This window comes from Colletes gigas, unplaced genomic scaffold (assembly GCF_013123115.1).
Source record: "Colletes gigas isolate AHSC1104 unplaced genomic scaffold, ASM1312311v1 Colletes_gigas_Sc00004, whole genome shotgun sequence".
NCBI classification, from domain to species: Eukaryota; Metazoa; Arthropoda; class Insecta; order Hymenoptera; family Colletidae; genus Colletes; species Colletes gigas.
Window position 1 is genome coordinate 6,279,402 of NW_025106633.1, and position 26,381 is coordinate 6,305,782.

Sequence of the window (26,381 nt, forward strand, 5' to 3'; positions counted from 1 at the left end):
ATAATCATTTTTGGTGAATAGACATACCCTCGAAATCGTACGCACTTTCGAGAAAAAAATTCCTAATCGAAAATATAATGTATGGCCTAAAATGTCACTCTAAAATTTCATGCGAATGTTTAAAACGTCATAACTTCTGAACGGATTGGACGATTTTAATGTTTCAAAATGCAAATAACGCGTATTTTAGCGGAGAATATGTAGAAATCGCAAAAATATTCATAATTTTGGTCCTCAACCCCGTAAAGTGAGAAAAACCCCATAAAAGTGGTGCAATTTTCAAACAGACATAACTCCTACAATAGTGAATATATTTCAATGGAACTTTTTTCTGAAGTAGAGCTCATGGCTACCTACAAAAAAGTATTACACAACTTTTCTATAGGGCGTCAAACAAAATTACTAAAAATGGAAAACAAATCTTTAAGTGAAATCGATAGTGGTAGGTGCCTTAATTTTTCGGCGAAAAAAAAAATTTCAAATCATTCTAGAAAAATTATTTTCTGTTGCGGGGGTTAATTACAATCATTTTTGGTGAATAGGCATACCCCTGAATTTCTACGCACTTTCAAGAAAAAAATTCTTTACTGAAAATATAATGTGTGACCAGAAATGTTTTCCCGAATTTTCACAGTCAATAATGAAAATTCTGGAGCTTTTTTAATCTCGTGAATTGTCTTTTAGTAGAGATAAAAAACGAGTCAAAGAAGCAGAAGGAAAATACTAACCGGGATACAAATTCTATAATAATTTCGAGCATGCGGTGCGCCATAACGTTCGAACTGGCGGTCGCCTAACCCCAAACCAAATGTGTCTGTTCATTGTCACAGCGTTTCGACCATTTTGTTTTCGATTAATTTTAGATAGCACTTTGTAACTGAATATCGACACGCGCATAGCAAACAAAAATAAAATCAAAACTGTGTATTTTATCGTGGAACAAAAATATTTTTCTAATACGTTATTCACGATAAAAGCCAAGCAATCGATACGTTCTTCATTATTTAATTATACCCCTGTCAATTCTGATAATCGATTCCATGTCTGAAGGGCCAATCGCCGAATTCACGTGATCGAGTTTCTTTCAACGCCCCAATTTAATTATCAGCGTATCGCGATAAGTTCCAACGACCTGTAACGGGATACAGAAATTCATGCAGTTTATTGATTTAATTAAATATCGAAATTATTTTCCGCGGGAATGAAATGAACCGTCGTTTCGCGTGCAAATGAATTTCTTTCGTTTCCTTTTTCCACGCGAGAACGGTCGTTTTCTTCCGTGTCCCGTTGTTCACCGCCGTTCCGCGGAATTGCACACCCCGAGAATAATAAACATTAAATAAAACGAAAGAATAACAGACGTAGGTGCTCTGTAATTAACAAACCTCGCGAATCGTACGCCGGACAAACGCATCATCCGGTGAATGGCGTCCTGCAGTGGTCGTTGCGGTGTGATTTCGAAATTAACGCCATTAAATAGACGGCTCGCAAATTAGACCTAACGATGACAGTTAGGTATGGGAACGTGGCTGTTGAAATTCGATGGGAAGGAACGAGTATCGTATTCATTATTTATGATTTGCCATTTGCAATTTCGCGTCGAACTTCGAACGTTTTGGACGATAAACGCCATCGTAAGTGGTCGACTTAGGCGGTTGATTCGTCCCGAAATATTCTACCAAAATTGGTAATCTAATCGTTTCAAAAGTTTCCAAGTTTCAAAGAAATGCATTTGACTTATTTATTCTTTTCAAAATCGTTTAAAATGTAACTGTATTTTACGATGGAACAGGTCAAAGTTTAAACGTTCGATCGAACGAATTGCGTTGATTCGATTGGTTGTTTATTGCTCGCGATTTCCTCCGATTCTGTTCCATAAGTGGGTTAACAGTAGTATTAGTCGATAATTAATCAGACAGAGCCAGGTGCGGGCAACAATACATACGTTTGCAGTTTCCTTCCGACCCGTTTATCGTTTCTTTCGCCTTGTTTAACGAAAGGCGTTCGAAATTTCTGGTCACGTTTGCAGTAAAATCGCGCGAACTGTTCCGTGGAAATTAACAAAAAGATGTCCCCGGCTCGAAAACGGGGACGCGGCGGAAATTGCTCGCCAGCACGAGCAGACACGTTTTCAATCTTATACCGTGCACGGCGGAATGATCAATAGCGCACTGAAAAGTATCTAACGGAAGAAGATGACGGCCGCCCGTGAATTCCGCTCCCGACGTTTCGGCGTCGAGATCGTCCTGTTACGCGAGTCGCGTTTGAATTTCGATACCTTTTTATCCCGCCTTTATAACAAACCGGCGACGAAGCTAGTCGGAACCGACGGGAAGAAAGTAAAAAACAGATAAAAAAAAAAAAGTATGGTGAAATGACGGCGGCACTGATCTGAATACGCGACTGAAATCCTGAAACAATACGCGCGAAGGAAGTCTTTAGAAATGTGCTATATCGGTTCCGTATTCAAGGTTTAAAGCGAAATGAAACGTTGATAACTATTGCACGGTCTTATGTATTGATATTTGATGGAGAATGTCACTGGTAGTGAAGGGCGCGCCATGCAACTCAGAAAAACTATGCTTTCTAAATTTTAATCATCTTTATGCATATCTTTTATTAAACGGAGTTATCTTTTCATAACTTTCATAATTTTTATTTGTTCGTGATGAAAAAATTCATGCATATAGCCGAGAGATAAATAAATAAAAATGCAAGAAACACTCGACTTCGAAAATCTTGTAGTTTTCTCGTAAAAAATTCACAAAAATAACTATTTATTTGGCCCTCAAAATAGTAGACCAGCTTAATCTTATACAACAATGTTAATTAACATCATAACTTCCACAATTTTTATTTGTTCGTAATGAAAAAATTCATGCATATAGCCGAAAGATAAATAAATAAAAATGCAAGAAACACTCGACTTCGAAAATCTTATAGTTTTCTCGTAAAAAATTCGCAAAAATAACTAATTTATTTGACCCTCAAAATAGTAGACCACCTTAATCTTATACAACAATTTTACTTAACATCATAACTTCCACAATTTTTATTTGTTCGTAATGAAAAAATTCATGCATATAGGCAAAAGGTAATTAAATAAAAATGCAAGAAACACTCGTCTTCGAAAATGGTATAGTTTTCTCGTTAAAAATTCGCAAAAATAACTAATTTATTTGACCCTCAAAATAGTAAGCCCCTTAATCTTATATCATATCAATTTTACTTAAATCATAACTTCCACAATTTTTATTTGTTCGTAATGAAAAAATTCATGCATATAGGTAAAAGATAAATAAATAAAAATGCAAGAAACACTCGACTTGAAAATCTTATAGTTTTCTCGTAAAAAATTCGCCAAAATAACTAATTTATTTGACCCTCAAAATAGTAAGCCCCTTAATCTTATATCATATCAATTTTACTTAAATCATAACTTCCACAATTTTTATTTGTTCCCAACAAAAAAATTCATGCATATAGGTAAAAGATAAATAAATAAAAATGCAAGAAACACTCGACTTCGAAAATCGTATAGTTTTCTGGAGAAAAATTCCCAAAGATGGCCCAACAAATTTACAAAATGACAAATTTAAAGTAAAAGATTCTTCGGGAAGAAGACGCAAAAGGGAAGAAACGTGTGGGGGGTGGAAGGAACGTTGCATCAGCGTTTCTGAAGTGTGTTCAATATCGTTGCATCGGAAGGTCGCATCCTGACGCCCAAAATTCAAATGGCATAATGATTCCCGCGAACAAAAGACTCGGTACACTCGCTGGTGCACGGATGCTGCATGAAACTCTGTTTGCATTGTTGTCTTGTATTACTGGTTTCTATGCTAACTAGCGATCTGCAACGAGTGCATCGTGAATCACGCGCACTTACCAATGCGCTCGAGCAAAAGGGGGACATGGACTAAATGAAAAATGCAAAATCAGGAGACGCTCCTCCGTCTCTTCCATCCGTTTCACCCTCTTTTCCAGCCTTTTTTCCGCGGTAGCGTAGCGTGCGGCGTGTTTGTCGAGCTGCTAAGTGGTACCCCGCTATGCTTCACAGTGAATCCTCTCTTCTACTTCGTCTCTTCAGCTCCCTTTTCGTTCACCGCGGCCGCTACGCGTTCTCGAACCCCAAACCCTCCAACGTGATGCTGTTTTTCGACCATCCTCGAAATCATGGGTACGTAGAAACAAATGTTCAGCGATTCTGTTTAAAAAAAAATATAACTTTCCTCCAGCGAGGAGGCTTGGAACGCTTCAAATCTATCAAATTATTATGTTCGATTCGAAGTCTTTGAGAATTTTACAAAAAATTCTATATTCAATTTTACTGTAATCGTCGCAAGGTAGTTTCGAGTGTTAAAAGAATTTCTTAACCCTTTGGAAGTCGTACAATTTTTGTTCGTAGAGAATTGCTAAACGATAGGACAAAAATCATTTTGAATTAAATATTATGGTTTAAAATATTTAATTTTAAGTACTTTCCAACACATGAATGCTTTAATTATTGTTTTTTATTTATACAGTTGACTTGTTATTAAATGGTTTTGTGTTAAAAAAATTAGTGAAGGAAACCAGCGGTATAATGTATAGATTTTTCAGTTTTATTTCACAGTTCCCGTTCCCATCGAGCGATACGTACGCTGGTCTGTCCAGTGGCTGTCTGCTGCTACTTATTTCTAGCTTCAAACGGAATACACACGCAGAACAGCGGATTCGACTACTTTTCCCCCCATCAAATCGGCTTATGTGGAACACAGATCCCGTCTGTTCGTCTGTCAGCTTTTTTTCCGAAACACAGAACGGGTGGTGCCGAGATAACAGTGATGGATGACATTTTCTTCCGCGCGACAGAAAATCGCATTGGGTGTACGGCCCTGTATGCGATCGAAAGGGGGTTAATCCGTTACCGTTGGTGTTAAGGCACGTATAATACCCCCACGGTACGTGGACACACGCGCGGGGGAAAAAACCACACGAACTTTAGAAGCGTGTCCATTCCTTTTCTTCTTCACTCCCACGGTCATTCGAGATAAGTTATTTCAATCGCGTTGAAATTAAAAAAAGATGCAAAGACGAATTCTATGGAGTCCCGATCAATTTTATTTCAACGAAAATCCTTTATATCGTTCGATTTTTATATCGCTCAATGGTGTATAATCAACACGCTGATTTTAAAATTAGTGCACGAACAATTGTCAAAATATTTCCATCTCTAACACGTTGATCGAATACAGTGAACACGATAGAAAATTGTTTGCATACGCTCTTTAAATATTTACAGATTTATCGAAGTAATTTCTATTAGAGTGAATTATATTTGTTCCTGTCTCTTCTATTCAACGAGAACAATAATAAAAAAAAGTTAGATTTTATTATAGCAATTCCAATAATTACACCAGAATGATATTTTTTTCCAATCGTGGAATTCTAATCAATTCTAAAACATGCACGACGCTCTCTAAATATTTAAAGACTCGTAAAAATACACAAGTCTGTACGAATGTCTAAAATTACCAACGTTATGAAAAATTGTTTTCGCCGTAGAAAGCGAATAAGTATAAATTAACGATTCATTAAGCCCGGGGTTACAGGGTTGAAAAAAAAAACACCGAAGTGCCCTGGAAAAAAGGTAATTAGACCATTTACGCTGACGCTCGTCGCTTCAATTAACGCGAATTACTTTTTGTTCGCATAATACGTGTTATAACAACGTTACCGCGGATCTTGCGAAAGCGAACGCTGGTGTACCGGGACACGCGGAATATGGTGACAAGATAAATTTAAACTGAAATTCGCGAAACGTCATGCAGGCTGTACTCGAGAAACGTAGTCGGTGTTCGTCGACGCGCTGAGTACTCCGGTAATTAAATTTGCATTTCTCTATTTTTTTTTCCTCCAACCCACCCTCCCTCTGCACCCCCCGCGACGACGAGGCGAGCTGAATCAGGCCACGAAGGGTAAAAAAGCCACTCAAAACGCTGATCCTCGCAGTGGATTGCTACACGGAATCTGAAGCGAACCGACCCCTGCACACATTCCGTTAACTTCTAATTGCGCTCTACTAATCAATTCCAGTAATTAGTGTAACAATACCCCCTTACGCAGTAGTTGACTCAGAAGCTCGACTATTGGCGCAGCTGTTTTCTAATCATAATAATTATATTAGAATTATCTGTCTCGACCATCAGAATAATTTCTGGTGAACCGACCATTTTGATTACCTTCGCGAGTAAGATTGGACTGCGTTAAATCGCGGTAAATTTAAATTTGAAACTTGAAAATTAGAAACATTAACGAGCACTAAATAGGAGTTAATTTTCGGAGAGTGTAAAAGTTATTTATGAATTGTTCTATTGGTAACGTTGATAAAGTTCTGTGAAAAATTGTGTTTAATAATTTCAGGTGTATTTATATAATATTCGAGTCGTCTTGAATTATTAAAAAATTTCGTATCGTTAATTAGAGGAATTATAGAAATTTCAGTTAAAGCATATTATTGAGTTTAAATGTCGAGTGTGGTTCGTCGAGAGCTTGTTACGAGGAGCGCGGTTCGTTCGGCTCGTGTAATTTGTTGCTCGTTTGTTCGGGTTGGCGTGATCGCGGCGTGTGAAACGTCAATGGAAGCTGAGCCGCGGCGTTTAATTGTTTTTATACTCTTTATCGAACTGGAAGCTTGGCGGCCACCTCTGAAAAGTGCTAAGTTCGCCCTCTTATGCGTAGCGGCGTGTCCCTATTTGCATTTGAAACGCGAACCCTTTTCCGCGATCCCCTCCGACTCGGGCGAAACAGCGAATTGCCCGTTTAACGGTGCGCATGATCCACGAAAAACCACGAGCTTCCGGTTCGAATGGAAGCCTTCCCACGTAACGTTTCTCTATTTTTATTCGAGAAGCAACGTTTCGCCGCGTTTGCTTCTTGTTCGAACCTCGACACACCGACGCAAAATGGCCCCAAATAGCTAAAAACTAGTTAAAATCTGAAACACAATATTTCGAAAATGAAGGTCTCTCTTCTGCCTAAATTCTTATACAATCGAAATGGTTCTTTTTAAGATGCACACGTCGAAGTTTTAAGAAAGTTTAAAAATGCCAATTTTATATTGAAATTATCGAGTAACCACGTTTATACTTTTACAGTTTGTTTGCCTTATTGTGGTTATTAATGTGTCATTTTTTCAGATTTTTCGGTACGATGAAACTTAGTTAAAAAAATAAAAATCCTTGTTTGTTTAAATTAAGTATTTGGTTGACTCGATGTTTATTAGATACGACACAGATATGTATAATAACGAATGAAACGAAGCATTTAGACAATTTTGTCTTTCGTTAATTATTTGTATAGAGGGTTAATCGCGTAAGCTGAATTCACAAAATTTTTCTTCCAGCACACGCTGCAACGATCCTCGTGCCTCGTATTTTCCAGAGTCGTTGGTCTTTCTTTGTAAGCAATGTCCTTTAATGCTCCCCAAAGGAAAAAATTGAACGGTGTTAAGTGCGCCGAACGAACTGGCCACCGATTCGGAAAAACGTCATCAAAGGCAATTCTCACGCTCGACGCATAATGTGCAGAACATACGTCATGTTGATACCACATTCCCTAGCGAATGTTCAGCCGTAGGGACACTAAAATAAATAACGAAAGAATTTTTATTAATCAAAATTTAAAATCGATGATTTACAGAGGCAAATACATCTTGAAAATTTTCTGCCCCAAAGCTTCATCCCCAATTAATTTTAATTGAATTTTATTCAAATCTTTAATCCTACAATTTTATTTGCGTGAGTAAAACATTGTGAATCAACTTTGTTTGAGTCTGGCTCCGTTTGAAACGATCCATGTGTGTTTGGGGCTAATGAGAATGCTGATGGATCTCTATTAACCAAACTATGCACCACCCTCGACTGGTTTGTATAAACGAAGCTCCACTTTATAGCCTAATTTTAATCGATCGATTGAAACTATGGGAGCATTTCTTGTATCAGAGTATGTGTCTATGTATGCATGCCTTTATCTTTTGCAGCTTCTCAACAAAACATTTATGGACTTTTACACAACATTTTAGTCTTTCATTAGTAGAGCGTCGAATGGACCAAAATATTCGAGACATTTTGTGTGAAACTGTTTGGTAGAAAACATCGTACGACACATTTTGGCTAGCCTCGAGTTTGAGCATGCCATTTCCCCCGGGTAGTTCGCCAAATAGCGTAGCAGGGGAAGTCGTTGCGATAATGCACGAGAACGTATTAACGTCACGTTGGAATTACAACGGGTATACACTCGTAGCCTGATTAAAACTACCAGACATCGTGACCCAGTAGTCTTTCCGATATGTTTACCGTGCACAGTACTTTGTACGAGCGTTAACAATGGCACCTTTAGCTTTCTCCGGGTTGCCTCTCGAGCGGAGTCGAGCATGCGGCGAAATCGATTGCTGGTATAATACATTTCATACCGTCGTACGTATGCAAATGCACGTGCATCTTTCACCGAGCCGAGAATTTTTCTCCCGATCTCGTTGAGGGGAAGCTTGAATATGGCAGAGTTTAACCGCGAACGTCGCGTAAAAGAGGCCACGCGCGAGGGCGGCACGCGAAGTCGTCGAAAATTACAGTGTTCCTTCTTATCGAGCCAAAGTTCTCGTTTATTTCTGTCAAATATCAATCTTTTAAAAATTAGAACCCTCTGAACTATTTTGAAATTCTAATAATCTATTTTTATCTCGCTTCTGTTGCCATGTGCAAGTCTTCTATTTTTCAAGAAATCAATAAATGCTAATTTTGCTTCACTTTTCATTTAGATGCTATGTAAATATAGAAAAAGATATGTTTGTTTAAAAAAGACGAATAGAAGACTTCGTTTAATACCTTTCGATGTAACATTATAAAAGTGTATACGTAGTTTTTGATTTTCAACAAATAAAATGATATTAATTTTATAAACTAGTATTTCAAGTTTTACCTCTTCAAACTTCGATTATCTAGCAACAAAATATTTTCAAAATTCTTTAAATTGATTTCACCGGAGGCATGAGCAAAAGTATTAGGTTTCTAATAAATTTTTATTAACGTTGACGCGTTATTACCGCAATCAGTTTCTGATAAAAGGATCGATCGAACAGCCGCGGATCAAAGAGTACGCGAGCGTTTCGACAAAGCCGTGTTAAAATTCTGTCCGGTGAATTAGTAGGGTAAACGATTAATTACGAATTTGCGTAGCGCGGCGTATCAGCCGTAGTATGCCGGGTGCAGTGAACCTTTTCGGAGCATGACAGATGAATATAAACTTAACGCGGCCGAAATTATGCGTTCGCGTCTATAATTAAACACGGACTAACGGCGACGCCGGTTTCCCGGTGAAGACCGCTCGTATCGGAGACCTGATTCGAACGAACTCTCGTAAAAATAAAGTCTTTTTAAGAAACGATTTCTACAAAAACTTGGAAACTGAAATTGCAAATATAAAAGCTGACAATTGTAAACTACATAACTTATTTAATATTACTGGTTATTTGTTTATTTCCTTTAACATTTCAACTTGAGAATTAATTAATATATAAATTACGTGACGATCGAGGTGTTAACAATTGCTTTCATCTCAATGACGTTAAAATAGAACGTAACCTTAATTTCGTCATAGAAATGAATCGCCATTTTGAATAGATGGCTCCGTCGATAAGTAGATTTGTAGAATTCGGGGAGACGGTGATCCTCGATTGAAATGTTATTATACAATGTAGTTTTTTTTATAAAGTTACGAGCATTTACTTTCATTAAAAATGAGCAAAGCCACCAGCAGGGACTCGTTTATTTCCACGTTCAAAGGGACTGTCGCGGCGGCAGAAACCGTGACATAATTACACGTGGACGCGTACTGTAACCTTACGGCATGTAAAAGGAATACGGAAAAGGAACGCGCGAATAGAACTTTGGGCGAGCAAAAAAAATGACAAAGGGGCGGCAGAAACAACGAAACCAGAGGCGTGAACGGGTGTTTCGTAACGATTACGAGGCGGCCAACTGCGACCGCGTAATAAAAGAGAGCTCCGTAGCTTCGTGAAACGGGGTTAACGATAGATGTACCTGCCCGATTTAATTGTTTTCGAGAACCACTCGGGGCAGCCCCGGAATCCGTCTTTCGCGATTCGAGACGTTGCCTTTCGCGATCCACGGCGCCAAGTTACACGTTAACTCGGATTCGCTTTAATTGCGCCCACCAGCGGGTTTGCGGCGACGCGAAACCGGGAAAGCCAGCCGAAGGAAAGTAATTTCTGGAATTGCAAGAAACGCGGAGCATCGGGAAGCCCTTTGATCCGACGTCAAAGATTAAGTCCGGACGAATTAATTGGATTGATTGCGACCGGCCACGCTTACTCTCAAAATTCTGACGAATTGCTTCTATTAACACTAGAAAGACTGAAACTTAGTATATACCTATATTGCCCAAAAGCAGTCAAAATGACTGCATTGTGAAAGATTAACTAATGTGTAAAGAAATTTGTTTAAAATTAATTTTTAATATTATGTTATAATATTATGAATTTAGGGCGCAGAAATAAAATAAACAACTTGTTAGAACAAGTATCACTGCATAAAGATTCGAATAACAAGTACTACTTTAGCTTATTGAGAAACTGCAATTTATCAAACCTAACCCAGACCTAACCCAGACCTAACCCAGACCTGACCCAAACCTAACCCAGACCTGACCCAAACCTAACCCAAACCTAATCCAGACCTAACCCAGATTAGGTCTGAGTTAGGTCTGAGTTAGATCTGAGTTAGATCTGGGTTAGGTCTGGGTTAGGTCTGAATTAGGTTTGGGTTAGGTTTGGGTCAGGTCTGGGTTAGGTCTGGGTTAGGTCTGGGTTATGTCTGGGTTAGGTCTGGGTTAGGTCTGGAATAAGTCTGAATTAAGTCTGGGTTAGGTCTGAGTTAGATCTGGGTTAGGTCTGGGTTAGGTCTGGATTAGGTTTGGGTTAAGTCTGGGTTATGTCTGGGTTAGGTCTGGGTTAGGTCTGGGTTATGTCTGGGTTAGGTCTGGGTTAGGTCTAGGTTAGGTCTGGAATAAGTCTGAATTAAGTCTGGGTTAGTTCTGGGTTAGGTCTGGGTTATGTCTGGGTTAGGTCTGGGTTAGGTCTGGAATAAGTCTGAATTAAGTCTGGGTTAGGTCTGGGTTAGGTCTGGGTTATGTCTGGGTTAGGTCTGGGTTAGGTCTGGGTTATGTCTGGGTTAGGTCTGGGTTAGGTACGCCCAAATCGACAATTTATCATGTACTTGTATGTTATCATGTGTTGGTAATCGAAAAAAAATGAAAACTGTTATTTCAATACATAGTCGAACTGGTCATATAAGAAATTTACTCAATTCAATAATAAGAGTCATTTGATTATTTAAAATTTCCCAAGCAGTCAAAATGACTGCTTTTGGGCGATATAGGTATAACACATATATATATACCGGAAATGGAGAAGGGGGGAGGTAACTACAATTATTAATAAACGCATTGTATATGTTGTGCAAAAAGTCACAAAATTCTAAGAAATTGTGTCGTTATATACATAATTGTTTTTCTAATTGAAATTAAAAAGCAGTCAAAATGACTTCCTTGGGCAATCTAGTGTTAAGTGGCGCCGCCATTTTCCCCATTTTCGAGCCTCCGCGACACTCTGTCGTCTTTTCATTAATTTAGTACGTGCAAATGATCTGTTAATGGCGGTATTCCCAATTATTGGGTTGCAACGTATTTGCTTATTTATTTATTTTGGTAACGTTGGTCAACCAATTTTAAACGATGTTATTTCTTTTAGAACAATATGTCTTTGAGAAAAATTGTTTGCTCCTTCCAAGGGAATGATAATAGTATTTTATTGTAACCCCATTAGAGTATACATATGATACGATACACGAAAATAAATTAATAAGAATTACAAATAGTATGGTTAATAAACATCTTGTAAAAGTGTAATTCATAATATTCGTGAATAGAAAATCTTTCGAAAGGCACACGTTTTCAAGTTGACTCGCTGCTGACCGTAGAAATTACATCTTAAAATACTTTATCGTGTATAATTTGAGTTTGACCTACATTAGAAACACGACAAGGGACGTATGATTTAAATAGCATGGCGGTCCACGTTTCCTGTTGTTTCGTGTCATGCAGGCTCGTTGCTACTAATTCCGTAAACTCCCGCGGCTATGAATGACCGTAATTCTTCTGTGGTTCAGATGTGAAACGATATTTCTGACGTACTACACCCGAAACCATATGCATTTCATCAAATCGAGGCACTCGTTCCAAACTAGCACCGTTGGGGATTGATTTAAAACTTCTTTTATTATCATAGTTATTTTTTTTTTTAATAACTACCTACACGCTAAACAATAATCACACTACCAAGTGGATCTTTCATCGCGTTTTTTAAAACAGAAACCTATTTCAGGGAGTATTTCGCTTTTGGTGCCAACCTACAGAGCGAGCGTTAATTTTGTACAACTTTGTGGTTCTGTTTTAAAAAAAATTTTGCAGGGTTTTTAATTAACGTACGAGAAAGGGGGCAAACGGTTCCAGGAATTTTGCAGTTAATAGTAAACGGAGTAGCAAACGAAATTCATCTGTTTGACACACACTGTACGATGAAATAGGGTAAATCGGTAACCGGAAAGTTATTGCTTCTACTTTCAATCACAGTGACGTTAATTTTCACTCGAGATCGCCAATTTCTGAGAGAATATTCACCCAACTGCTGGAGTTCCAGAAACTTCGTCAAAAGTCTCCCTATCTCCCCCAGCTTCCCTCAAGAAAATTTGTCAAAGTTAGCTCGTGTTCAGACTCCGCAAACCACTTTGACGAAAAACCTTTTCCTTTTCGAGGCCGCGTCGGCGAACTAGCGGCGAATGCAAGAAAAGACGAGTACTGGCATCAGCGTCAATCGAAGAGGCAAAAAGTAGAACGACTAACAGATGGCGGAAATCCATGAAGGAATCAAAAAGAAAGGTAGAAAGAAGATTGCTGAGTGATAAAGGATCTAACTTCCACTGCTTGGATCGTTGCAGAACTTCCCGTTACAGTCAGAGTGACAGTCCTTGTCGAGAAACACTTCAAAGGCTGATTTCACCTAGATAAGATTATGAAAAATTAAAATATTTGACCCCTATCTTTTTTATCTGTATTTATATAGTTAACAGTTTCGAATTAAAATTGTTAAAAGTATCTTTCAATATCTTTGGTTAAAACAGTGTTAAATATCTCATTTGTTGATGATAGAAAAATATTATATTTTCTGCAAGGAAAACTTGAACGACACGAAATTTAATTGTTGCAACGAGTAGAAGCAGCGTCCAGCTAGAATCTCTGTATTCGAAAGTAGCCAATTGGAAAGTAGGTGGATGAATTACGGGCGGTCGTACGATTTTGATCCGATCATTATTCTCTATTACGAGGTTCGCGAATCTTCCAATTTGTTGGTTTAAGAAACATTCGAGAATGATATTCGTGAAGGTTGTTACGGTCACCACGGGGGTAGAAAATACGGCAAAAGGGAATAAGGAAACGGATTATTTTCCTTCCTTGCACTGCGAGATAAATTGCCCTGGTGCGGTGGAACTGGAGGCTGAAATTGCAATTTCATAAATTCGAGTGGGTTCCGTAATGCTCATTCTCTGCATCATTCCTCCTCCCCGGACCCCTCTCCTATTCCTCTTCATTTTTCCTCGAGTCTTATTTTTCCAGCGTCATATGCAACGGCAAACTCAATAATTACTGCATCGTCTTCTCTCCGACGTAATTCATGGAAACGCTTTCAGCGGCGGATGTTTCCACTTCCGGTTTTCGAGTTCGAATTTTCCGGCAGACATTTTCTAAACGATCCTCGGAGAGTTCATTTTAAGAATTATTAGTATACTATGTTTGCAAATACACTTAATAAGAAATGATTCTTAAAGTGAAATGGGAATGTTCAATTTACGAATCACGTCTGGAGTTCAATTTAAGAATTTTTACTATACTACATTCGCGAATACACTTAATAAGAAATGATTCTTAAAGTGAAATGGGAATGTTCAGTTTACGAATCACGTCTGGAGTTCAATTTAAGAATCTTTACTGTACTACATTCGCGAATATACTTAATAAGCAATGATTCTTAAGGTGAAATGCGAATGTTCAATTTACGAATCACGTCTGGAGTTCAATTTAAGAATCTTTACTGTACTACATTCGCGAATACACTTAATAAGAAATGATTCTTAAGGTGAAATGGGAATGTTCAATTTACGAATCACGTCTGGAGTTCAATTTAAGAATCTTTACTGTACTACATTCGCGAATACACTTAATAAGAAATGATTCTTAAGGTGAAATGGGAATGTTCAATTTACGAATCACGTCTGGAGTTCAATTTAAGAATCTTTACTGTACTACGTGTGCAAATACACTTAATAAGCAATGATTCTTAAAGTGAAATGGGAATGTTCAATTTACGAATCACGTCTGGAGTTCAATTTAAGAATCTTTACTGTACTACATTCGCGAATACACTTAATAAGAAATGATTCTTAAGGTGAAATGGGAATGTTCAATTTACGAATCACGTCTGGAGTTCAATTTAAGAATCTTTACTGTACTACATTCGCGAATACACTTAATAAGCAGTGATTCTTAAGGTGAAATGAGGATGTTCAACTTACGAATCACATATAGAGTTCATTTTAAGAATCTTTACTACGTTTGCAATAACTGAATAAGTATATTTAAAGTAGTTTTAAGTAAAAGCTTAAAAATACATAAATAATTTGCTATATTTTCGAGGCAATAAAAGCTCCTTTACAATATTTAATAAATATCGAGGTAATCTTTAACTGACCAGTTGAACATATTAATTTGCTTTTGGTTCTATTACGAAATATTGTCAACTGTAATTTCGACGAGACCCGTGAGTTTTCGAGTCGTCGGACTTTGAATTTTTGCCAGAGTTTCTGGGCGTCTACCCCAGCGTTGCGTCGGACAATACACCGTTGGTACGCCAGGAATAGCAATGCAAACGCAGTTTAGTTTACCGCGACTTCATTACAATGCCTCTAGATGCTTTATGTATTTAAGGGCCGTGTGTATAGCCCCGCAGCATGTGCACACGACGTGTGCCGCGTTACCGGCCTATCGGAGTATTTCGGTTCAGCATATAGGTCAACGTTTCAGAGATTACATCTACGACGGAGAATAAAACATCCCGTGTTGCAAGTAGACCGCCGTGGCCCGATGGTATCGACGCCATCCGGACGCATAGTCGAGCAGATATCGTCTCGTTGTTAGTTTCACGTTGATCTTCGATAAACTACTCGACAAGATTCGTCGATGCAATTAACGTCCCGGCTTTGCTACGTCTCGAGCAACGAGCGTGAGAAGCGCGAGGGGAAACCGTAGACCGCGACGGGCAAATAAATCGTTTGCTTTAACATATTAATTAGAGCACAGATCGGGAAAAGATCGCGGGGCTCCAACATCGTGCGCAGACGGTGTTTACGAGAGGCAGTTAGAAACTTTGCAGACTCGTATTCCAGCTTCGACGAAGCTCGATAAAGCGTTGGAGAAGGGATTGATAATTAAAGAGTTTGCTAATTATCAATAACTGGTCTATTCCCTTGTTTAACGAATATCTTCTTTACTCATTATCAGTTTCACTTACTCTTTTCGGTTGCATAAATTCAAGGAGACCTTCGAAAAATAATCATAGCAGTTTGAAACAGTTTTCACGTAATTTGGTACGACTGTTGTTCAAGAAAATTTAAGAGAAAGACTCGATTTTTTGTAAGATGTAAAATAGAATATACCTTTAAAATATGGACGAAGTTAGTACCGTGGGTAAAGTGCGAGAGATTCGTAGTCTACGATGGTCTTTCCGTGTTTGGGCGTTAATAGGCGAACCGACGCTAAGCCTGTCACGTGCAGTACGCAGAACCTTTTGGCGTAAAGGCACTCCGGCACTTCAAGAGAAATTTATCGGTGATCATGCGATTCACGGGCGCGAGGAGGGCGTGAGCACGGTTCGTCGCCGTGGCATTCGCGATGAAGGGAAAATGGAAGGCGCCTCTGGGAAAGCAACAAGTTCGCGACGCCTTTATCCTCCCAGGCTATCCTTTTGTGTCCCTGGAACTTGGCCAACAGTGGCTCACCGCTGCCCGTCGACTCCCTCTTCTCTTCGTTTATCCTCCGCCTTCCCTTCGCTTCTTATCCGACCGAAAGTGCAATCAATCATACCGTAGGGCGATCAGTTTTTAAGGATGATTGCGATCAAAGTCCGAGCGCGATCGACCGTGCAACGAAATTCGGTCAATTTCCATTCTGTCGTCTTAACCGAATTGCACCTCTCAATTCGATTACAGCGATGATTCGTAAAGTGAACGTCGCCCCAGCTCGTATCGTTTTTAAATGTCATCTTTACACGCTTCTGTGGCTTTATGAAGGATGCTCCCCAGTTGAGGAGGGATAGAAGTATTCAACTTACGAATCATGAGGTTCATTTTAAGAATCATTATTGTGTTAGGGGTAGGAAAGACCCGAAATTGACCGTAGACTGCATGCAGTAGCGTCCAGATATGTTTCATAGGATCGAAGACCTTATTATCGTATCAACGTATCATATTGACCCTTCGAAACGTCGCAGGGCGAAATTATTAACGCTGACAAGCTCTTGGATTTCATATCTCGTGATATCGAGTCTTGTTTGCCCGAGGAAGGTCAAGTGTCAAACATGACCTGATTAATGACAGTCAGTATGCCTTTCGGGCGGTCCTATAACGTCCGCCTCATCGACATTCGTGTCTAACCGCAAGAGCTACATTCCCTAATCATTGACCTATCCCAATGAACAGAATGCCGCGTTTGCTGGAACAGGAGAGATCCATTATTCCATACGATGGATTCCACGATGATTCATGGGAATCGGCTTTATCTGGATCAACCATGTTGCACTCGATGCCCAATTGGGCAAGTTCCAGCACGCAGCTTTCACTGGCAAGCGTTTCGCGGTGCGATAAAATTTGCAAACACTCGGGCACGTGTGTAAATGTGTAACACGTGTATACAATGGATAGATATACAATGGATAGAAGACGGAAGAGGAATCTAAGGAAGAAGATAGCAAATCAACCAAGCGAGAGGAATAAGCCGGAGCCGTAAAGGAGGAAAACAAAGACGCTGCTGAAAGCATTTGTGCAGTCAGCCTAGAAGACGTAAACGAAGATTGGATTCAGTGTTCAATCTGTCCATGAAGTTTGTGCTGACGTTCCACTGTGCGCGAACAACTATATTTCTGGCCATCGCAGATTACTCTGGAGCTGTTCTATGTTTCTTGTTCTGTGTTCCTCTGTCGAGTACTAGGTACCACTTAAGTTTAATAGATTATTAAATTGTATGGTAAATAATGGAAGGGGTTAAAAGCATGTGCAATTAGAAATAGCTGACTATATAGAAAAATGTGAAGGTGTAAACTGGAAGTCATCCTAAGATTAAATAAATAATAATAGTACTAAGTGCCACTTTATATATTCGAATATTCTAATAAATGCTATTACAACGTGTTGGTAAATGTTATTAAATTTATAACGACAGAACAATAAACAATATTAACATTAAATAATTATATTTAATACGTGACTAACTCTTGTTTGAAACTATACAATTCGCCATGACAGATGCTATTAAAATGCTTGCCAGCGTGGCGTGATCAGTTTATGTTTGCAAAATAATTGAAAGCCCAATGCTATCTTTTCTCATCTTAAAGGTATAACCGTCGTGACAACTTAGCCCCGGAACTTCTAGCCCCGGTCTCCCCTATTATTGGCACGCGATTCGTGCACCGAAAGCAACTCCCCTATATTTTTCTATTTATTCGAAGGAAACCATAAGCGTTCGCCATCGACGGAATAACGAATATGGCAGCGGCGACGGTTGAAAGTTCGATCGTTCTTATCGAAAAGCCTCGTACGATCCTACTTTTTAGAAGCTTTTCGGACAGAGCTGGAAGGGCGGTACAATGAGATTCGTGTTCCGTGACCGCGGTAGGCTTATTAATATTTGCTTCGAAGCAAACTTTTATCACCGGGCGTATTTTGTTCGCGTTGCCAACTTCGCGAAACGTCGGCGCGCAACGTGTAGTTCCCAGCCACGGGCATTACGGGCCGTTTCCGAACTTCATGGAACTTTCAATACTTTCTCCTCCGCGCATTCTTTCGCCCCCGATCTCTTTCATTTCCTCTTCCCCCTTCGTTTTCCCCCGCCGCTCGGGGACGGAAAAAAAAAGGGTGAGTCCGTCGAGCAAATAAGGGGTCGCGTCCATTATTTCATTCCCGGGGATAAAAATTCAGCGAAAAGTTTTGATTAACGTCCATCGAAATTTCGCCCGTGTGATCGGTGTCGATAAATTGCGAAGCATTTCGTCGGGACTCTGTGTCTTTTGCTCTCACTAAGATTTTTTATTTATTACTCACTAAGAAATCTATTAAAAATCTTATAATTACTGCGTATAATTTCATATTTAAGGACACCATGATTCTTAAGAAATTTGAAAACAAGTTGTAAGTTGTCAAATTTGTTGTCAGTGACCAAGATTTATGATCGCTCATATTCGTACACTATAATTGTGATTCACTATAAAGGAACTAAAATCCTTATTTCTTATGAATTCCATGTATTTAGTTTTACCAAATGTTGTTTATTACAATTGTGTTACTTCTCTATTTAGAAAGTAGTTTTTGTCTTGTCTTTCATTTAGTTTATTTAAGCTTATTTCGTTTAGTTTCATTTTATTTAATTTCCTTTTTAAATTTAAATACAAACCCTTAAGTATCTCAACATACAAAAAAATTTAGTCATACCATTTTCAAAGACAACACAATTCATAAAAAACAATCCTTTTTTCAAGTATAACGAATCACCGTTATAGCGTACGAATACGATTTTCTCACTTCGTTTTATTTTTTATATTTCGTTCCGACGACTAATGGCAATTGGAAAGAATTCGTTCGAAATCTATTTCGTTGGTACACGACGAAGTTCGAGCAATTAAGTGTATTTCACAGTAACGGGGCCGGTTGCTCGCAATTCGTGCTCATTAGTGAAGGATTAGCATTCTCCTCTTTTTCGATGTACATTTTCAACACTCCTGGAGCTCGAAGGGCTTTCCCGTTAAATCCTCGATGTTTTTTATTTCTGTTTTCAGGCAAAATTTCGCGTGATGGTGGAGGAGAACGCAGCGACAGGCGCCCGGCTTGACGGGGAGCTGGAACGAGCGAGGGGCGAGTGCGCCACGCTCCGTGGAGAGTTAAGGGATGTCCGTAGCGCTTTGCCGGTGGTACTAAACAATAATAACGGTGCGGGAAACAGTACAGCCGCTGGTGGCAACAGCAACAATAACGCCACCGGCAGCGCGACGAATAACAGCAACGCCGGGACGCAGGAGGCGACGGAGGTTCAGCAACAACAATCGCAGGAGGATGGGAAAAGGCTCAGCGCTGGCAGCAGCCCCGTGGAAAAGAGAAGCTCGGCCAGCGACAAATCAGCCAGCCCCATCGATAAGAGAACCAGCCCGGTCGATAGGAAGGAGAGAACCAGCCCCATAGATCGACGAGCAAGCCCCATAGGTACGTTTAAAAAAACTATTAAGAATATATTGAAAAACAGTGGTCGAAACTTCTGCGTGAACACTTCCATTTTGAGTAAAGATGGCAAGAATGTTGATAGTATTACTCAAGAAATAGTAAAAAATAATTAGGGAATAATAGAAAACTGAAGATTAATATTTAGAATTTAAAACAAAATTATTTCATTTCAAAGCATGCATTTTAAGAATCACCCTGTATACAAATTTAAATTAATTTTCAATTAAATGAACAATTTATGATCCAGTTTTGTCGTACACTAGATGTACGATCAGTAGAAATTGCTGAAACGTCTTTGGGTATGTAGCGTCAAAGTAAATTTCCAAATAAACATAGAAGATAGCAAAAATGATGGTAGGTGATATGATCATTAGATAGGGGATGAAATGCCCTTTAAAACGAGCGTACGTACGAGTCGATAGCTCAATTAGTTCCGGAGATATAGCGATTTTAGTTTCAAGTCGATGCGGTGGCTAGTTACGGAGAGATAAGGGTCCGAAGCGTTTGTTTACGTTCATTGGGATCAATGAATTCGCGCGCGCGAAAATAGTAAACAGTGCGTAGTAAATTCTTGGAAATACTACGCTCGAAACTAGGTCACGAGAGTCACGTCTCACGTGCGACAAAGAGGTCCAGCGCGACGCGTCAGACGGAGACAGAGATAGTCAAATTAAGAAAAATAGCCTTTTACATAAATTGCGATATCTCGGAAACGGAAAGTCCGATCGACAAAATTCAAAAACCATTTTAAAGGGGAGGCTTTGCCGCTTCTAACAATGCATCAATAATTAATAAAGCACTAATAGTTTCGGAGCTGCACGCGTTCAAAGTTTTAGTATTTTTAATACACGTTCTAAGACATTGGGACAGTGGGATAATGGGTTTAAAAACGTTTATTTGACCGGTCGTGGTAAGTTTAGCCACACTTATGTTTGATTACTTCAAATATTCTACTTTTTATATCAATAATTAGATTTTGCAATTTCTCAATTTGATTTCACTCGTATCTTCCTTACTCCGTACATCGATCACATAATTTTGAAATAACGATTGGATCATCTGGGTGTCGAAGGTTTAACAGAGAGAATTCGAAGGAATCGTTCATCGTCCATCATCCCGTGGAAACAATACGAACAGTCGGGCGCGAAAGTGTTCTTACACGATCCAACTTTTCCAGCGGATGCGTTCCTTTCTCACGTGTTTTCGGACATATGTATGCAAAGCTTCGCGGAAAGTTCCGCGATATATAATAATTTGAAACCGGAGTTCTCGCGTAGCTCACAGTCGAAACTTTATCTTGATTCCCTGGAACACCGTGCACCTTATATCTCGTAGTTACTTGCTGCCACTTTTACGGCTGGCCATGACTCACCATTTCCTTGTCCAACTTGTAACACTCTGTAGGAACCGGGACAACCAAACCCCGCCGTACCGTCTGTCAGCCTCTGTCGACTCTCTTCTCTGACCAGTACGAGATTGCATTACTTTTTAAACGCATGATCTCTTCTCGCGAGACGCGAAATTTAATCACTTTGCCGGATATATTGCGTCGGCGACCCTGGGACCAGTCCACTTTGATTAAACTTAACTGAGACGTTCGCGTAATAAAATTAGGGACGACAAGGTGTACTGTGTTTTCACTTTAACACGAATGTAATACTTTCGTCCCCGTACCATAACAATTTAACTGCGAAATTTCGTCTAACGCGTGGAATGGCGTGACGGTCACCGGTGACCGGCGCTTTGTCAATTTTTTAATATTTATTCCAGTTATTTTACTCCTAATGTCAGTGGCATAGATCACTTCAAAATAACAACTACCATGATGAACTGTTGAACATTACACGCCATTTTTAATACCAAATAAATCCAAAATAATTGAGGCTCGATTGGCAATCAGAGTGGCTTCTAAATCACATCAATTTTTATACAGAAGCTACATACATACATAGAAATGACTAAGTGTTTAAGTAACGAAATAAACAATTATAGTTTAGCGTCCCTTGTGACTAAAAGGATGAAATTTTTGGTGCAGAGAAACGGAATGGCTCGCCAAGTCGCAGCCCGAGCGAGAAAGCGCGTCGTCCTTACGCCCCGGCCCTGGAAAAAACACGATTGGGCGGTTCCGGCGGAAGCGTGGACTCGCGATCGGGCAGCGCCAGCCCGGATCGAGGATCCACAAACAGAAGCAACTTCCTTCACCGCGGCGGCAGCGATCGATCCAGCGTGGAGAGATTACGAATATCGACGAATCGCGACTCGCTGCGTTCCAGCAAGGAAATGAACGATCACGAGAAGGACATCGACAAGGATCTGGTGGATGGCGAGGTGCGGGTCGAAGAGGATAATGAACCACCTGGACCAGCCCCGGGCAGCAGACCCTCGTCCCCGGTTAATTCCCTGGGTGGGTAACCCAGCATTTAATTATGGAAGCCTTCCCTTTCAGCTTCGCTCCCGTACATTCACTGTCTGCGATTGTTCTACCAGCGGACTCGTTCGTTCCTACGTTCCTGCGATTCCGTGGAATTAAACGTAGCTGGGCTTAAGATGAATGCAAGTCGAGTTTTTTACGAACGTGGAAACCTCCGTGACTGGGGGCCTCGATGTTTATGCAAATTCGTAGTTTGATAAAAAAAAGAACAAATCGACTCGCCGAGCGTCTTGTTTGGAGAACGTTCGAGAAACGATCTTTTTACTAAAGTTACTGGGTGTTGGGTGAATTACTGACACGAGTAGTAGAAATAAAAAAGGAAATCTTTATTTAATTCCACACTGGGTATTAAAATTTATCAGGTCGTTGAGTTCCGTGAATTTTTCTAATATTTACTAAACCTACTAGGCGAGGATTGCATAAATACTTAAAGATTGCACATGCAATATTTTTTTAAAATTCGAATAGTGTTCCTCGGCAAAAATGTCGGAATATTCAAATGTAAAGGTTGGTCAGGTTAAATTATTCTGCTTTAACTTGTTAGTAGTCCGATAAAATGTTTGTCCGAGCAAGGAAGGCTTGAAGATGGCTTCCAACGAACGTTCCGTGTTCCAATAAAATTATTGAATGTTTCTTCAGGGATTGGCGATCCGTTGGTGGCGTCTAGACTGTCGAACATCCACGGTAGCAGCGGTGGCGGCGGATTCGTGGAGCTGGCCAGCACAAGGAGACTCCGATTGGAAAACGAACGGCTGGTGGCAGAAGTAGCAAGATTGAGGAGATTGTTACTGAGCGGAGCGGCGCGTGGCGAGGTTGGTTCCGAGGATGCGGCACTCGAGGAGGAGGCACGATTCGTCGCACTCGAGATGGAACTGCAACACGCCAAGGAAGCTCTTCAAGCTCTTAAGGCCGATCGAAAGAGGCTCAAGGCCGAGAAGTTTGATCTGCTTAATCAAATGAAAGCTCTTTACGGGACGCTGGAGGACAAGGAACGGGAATTACGCGACTTCATAAGAAATTACGAACAGGTGAGCGAAATCTTTCTCAAACGCAGACGTTTTACGCATGCTGTGGCCGCTCGGCACTCGTAGTATCCGCGAGCACGCTTGGTTTGGACAAAACACCCGTTATACGGGCTCTGTACTCCAAATTAACTCTTTCACAGATCAAGAATTAAAAAGATAGCACTCAAAAGGGGAACAGTTGGTACTTTCGATGTCAAATAAGTATTTTATATTATTTTTTGTTGAATTTTTATTTTGAAATAGTACCTATACATCCAATTTTATCTTCATAACAATGGCTTAATGGATTTGTGAAAAGGGTGAATATGACTTGTAAAAGGGTTAATTTGAAATCCAAAATCTGCATTCGCTATTTACATAATAGAACAAAGTATTCAAAATATAGATTGCCAAAGGTACATCATTCAATGAATAATTAGAAAAACCATTGTTACTCCTTAATGAAACACAAAATTAAGAAATTAAATTATATACATCCTAAAAAAAACGTCCTCGTGATTTTTTCTGTAATTCAACATCCAAGAAAACACGTTTCGCTCCGAATCTTATGGCAATTTTTCTCCCATAGAGCAATTTTCTCTCGCATTATCCTCCTCCATCTTGTCACGCTGTACGTAATCCACTTCATCACCAGCGAGCTTCGACGTGTCACCGTTGTACAAAAAAAAAAAAAAAAGAAAATGGAACCTTCGCTTCTATGATTTTTTATCCGCCCGGCTTAGCATCCCGCGCCCCTTTCTCTCCTGTTCAAACAGAAACGCGAAACACACAGGAATTCTCGTCGATCTCGGGTACATCCGTTGTTCGATATCGCAAACTTCGATACATAACTCCGTGTATCTCTCTGTTTGCCGTTTCTATAACATCCTGCGCAGATACGCTGCAGGACATTTTAACCCCAGGACTCCCGGAGGTCCCGAAGCCACGCGTTTCTACGAGGGTAGATTTGTAACTGAGCTCTCCAACCCTAGAAAACGCGCTCGAGACAAGAGAAGCTAATGAAATTGATCTGATAATTAAAGTATTAATGTTCATTGTACTTCGAACTTACGTATTTATTTTTCACTCCAAGAAGAATGTAATTCGATACAAAAAGTGGAATAATAAAACATGCAATTTTTGTTTGAAACATTTTTTCACACGACAAATATTCATCGATACATGAAAATATCAATATTCGAATAAATGACAATTAACCCCAATCAGTAAGTTTAATATAATCTACATTTGTTATCATACGTTGGAATTATAATTTTGTTACGGCTCTTCCGTTTCCTGTATCCATTAAATCCCGCGAAAATCGTTGCGCAAAAGCGTCGAAAGAAGAATTTAAAATATTTTTGTCCCCGCTCCGTCTGAACTTTTATAATCGCGTTTTCCCACGAGCATAGACGCCCTTTTACGCTCGAACGCGCGTAAACACGCGCGACCGTGGTTTCCACCGATATTTTTTAACCCCGAAACGTTGACTCGCGAACGTATAACACCTGACCGATCCGTCGAAGCGACAATAATTTCGTTGTCCCAAAGTTTAGCAGATAAACCAGCTGCAACACCTGTTATACGTAGCGTGAAGTTACTTGCGCCCGAGGGAAAGATAAGTGGATTAAGTTCTCCGTAGCTGATATCCTGCTGGCTAATAGGCGAAGGTACATGACACCTGTAAACCGACAAATTGCACCTGCATCGAGTTACCATGGCCAATCGAGTGGCAATAACAACCTGGGGAGAAAAAAGGAGGGGCAACGAGCTTAAAAAAAATCAATCACCGCGTCTCGTTTTACAGATTTTTGCAATTGTTCGCATTTAGAAATGATATCGGTAACTGTACGTAATTTCAACGTCGACTCGGACACTTTCAATTTATTTTATTGACTGTTTACACATTTACTGTCGTGGTGGTCACCGGTGACCGATACTTTGACACGTTGACTGCCACGTGACCCACATATGGGTGACATGATTTTTCATCAAGAAGCTAAGACGATCAATTAAATTTTAACGAGACTGTTGAAAATGAGTTCCAAGACAAATTGTAGGTGTAAGCTAACCATGCTTCTTTAAAAACGAGAAGAACGAAATTTAAAAATACATAAAGACCAGATGTTTAACTCACAAAAAGATGTGAAACAATTAAAAGGCGTAACGTTATTAACAAATCAGCCTTAACTATATTTAAGTTAAGTTACCACACGAAAATCATACAATTTATAAAAAAGCTACATACATATATACTTTGATCGAACGTTTTTCTCTAACGTTTCGCTTATTTTGAGCGTTCGTTTCTTGCAATGCGATCAAGCCTAACAGAGACAAGAATTCCTGGAATAGTACATCTCTCTGGATAACGCGAACATCAACGAGGGAACATTTGTATCTCGTTAGACGGTCGAACATATTTCAACGAGCGAAGGAGCTCACTCGTAACACCGATTCGATGGAAATTCGCAACATTGCGTATACGTGTGGTTAAATTGAACAGCCTCACGGGTTTGAATAGGTTGTAATTGCAATACCGTCGCAATGTTTAATCATCTCGGTAGCCTTTGTTTCAAAGCAGTCTTTCACACTTTGTGCGCGTGCATGCATTGTTAGATGGTGATGGTTTTGGGTGGAGTTACTGCCCGGATATGGGTCTCTTTGACCGTTGATTACAGCGGATGCGGGAGAACGAGGCGACCTTAGGACGCCTTCAGCAGCAAGGAGTTGGCATACCATCGGAAGAACGGGAACGCGAGCGGGAAAGGGAACGCTGGAGTCTTCTGAGGGCAGCCAGGGACGAGGCCGATCGAAGTCTCAGCCTGGCAGCTAGTTTGGCCGACAAAGAGGCCGCCCTTTCGCACGCGCACACGACTATAAAAGAGGTAAGACCCTTTACAGTTAACGTTGCCAATGCGCGCAGGGAGACTTCGCTGAATGTAATCTGTTCGTCGGGCTGCCGGTTAAAGTGTTTTGTAAAGAGTACCTGGACAACCAGAAGTTCCACGGGCAGGGGTTAAAAAATTTTTTTTAGTTTTACTCCGGCCGCCCAGTTGCCTGAACTTGGAGTATTTACTTGACGCGTTTACTCAGCTTTTAGCGAAGATAAATTCATATACTCGGCGAACTTTTATCTCTGACGGGGCTACTCGGTGAAATTGGTACCGCAACCTGTGACCAAACTTTTCTGAAATTGTACAGACTCCGCCAGACTTCCTCCACCAAACTTTGCACGTTCTGTGCATCTGGATGAGAAAAAATGTTACGTAGAACTAATTTATAGCATTCTTCGCG

The 26,381-nt window shown here is 39.9% G+C and overlaps 1 protein-coding gene across 1 annotated transcript in view; it reads left to right on the plus strand.

The window, feature by feature from the left end:
* LOC122405426 overlaps positions 1 to 26,381 on the plus strand; it is a 99,804-nt gene that overhangs the window by 30,031 nt on the left and 43,392 nt on the right. The window contains exons 3-6 of the mRNA XM_043410148.1: positions 19,214 to 19,634; positions 21,688 to 22,056; positions 22,723 to 23,111; positions 25,766 to 25,972. Coding sequence (XP_043266083.1) covers positions 19,214 to 19,634; positions 21,688 to 22,056; positions 22,723 to 23,111; positions 25,766 to 25,972 — 1,386 coding nt within the window. The remainder of the gene's footprint in view (positions 1 to 19,213; positions 19,635 to 21,687; positions 22,057 to 22,722; positions 23,112 to 25,765; positions 25,973 to 26,381) is intronic.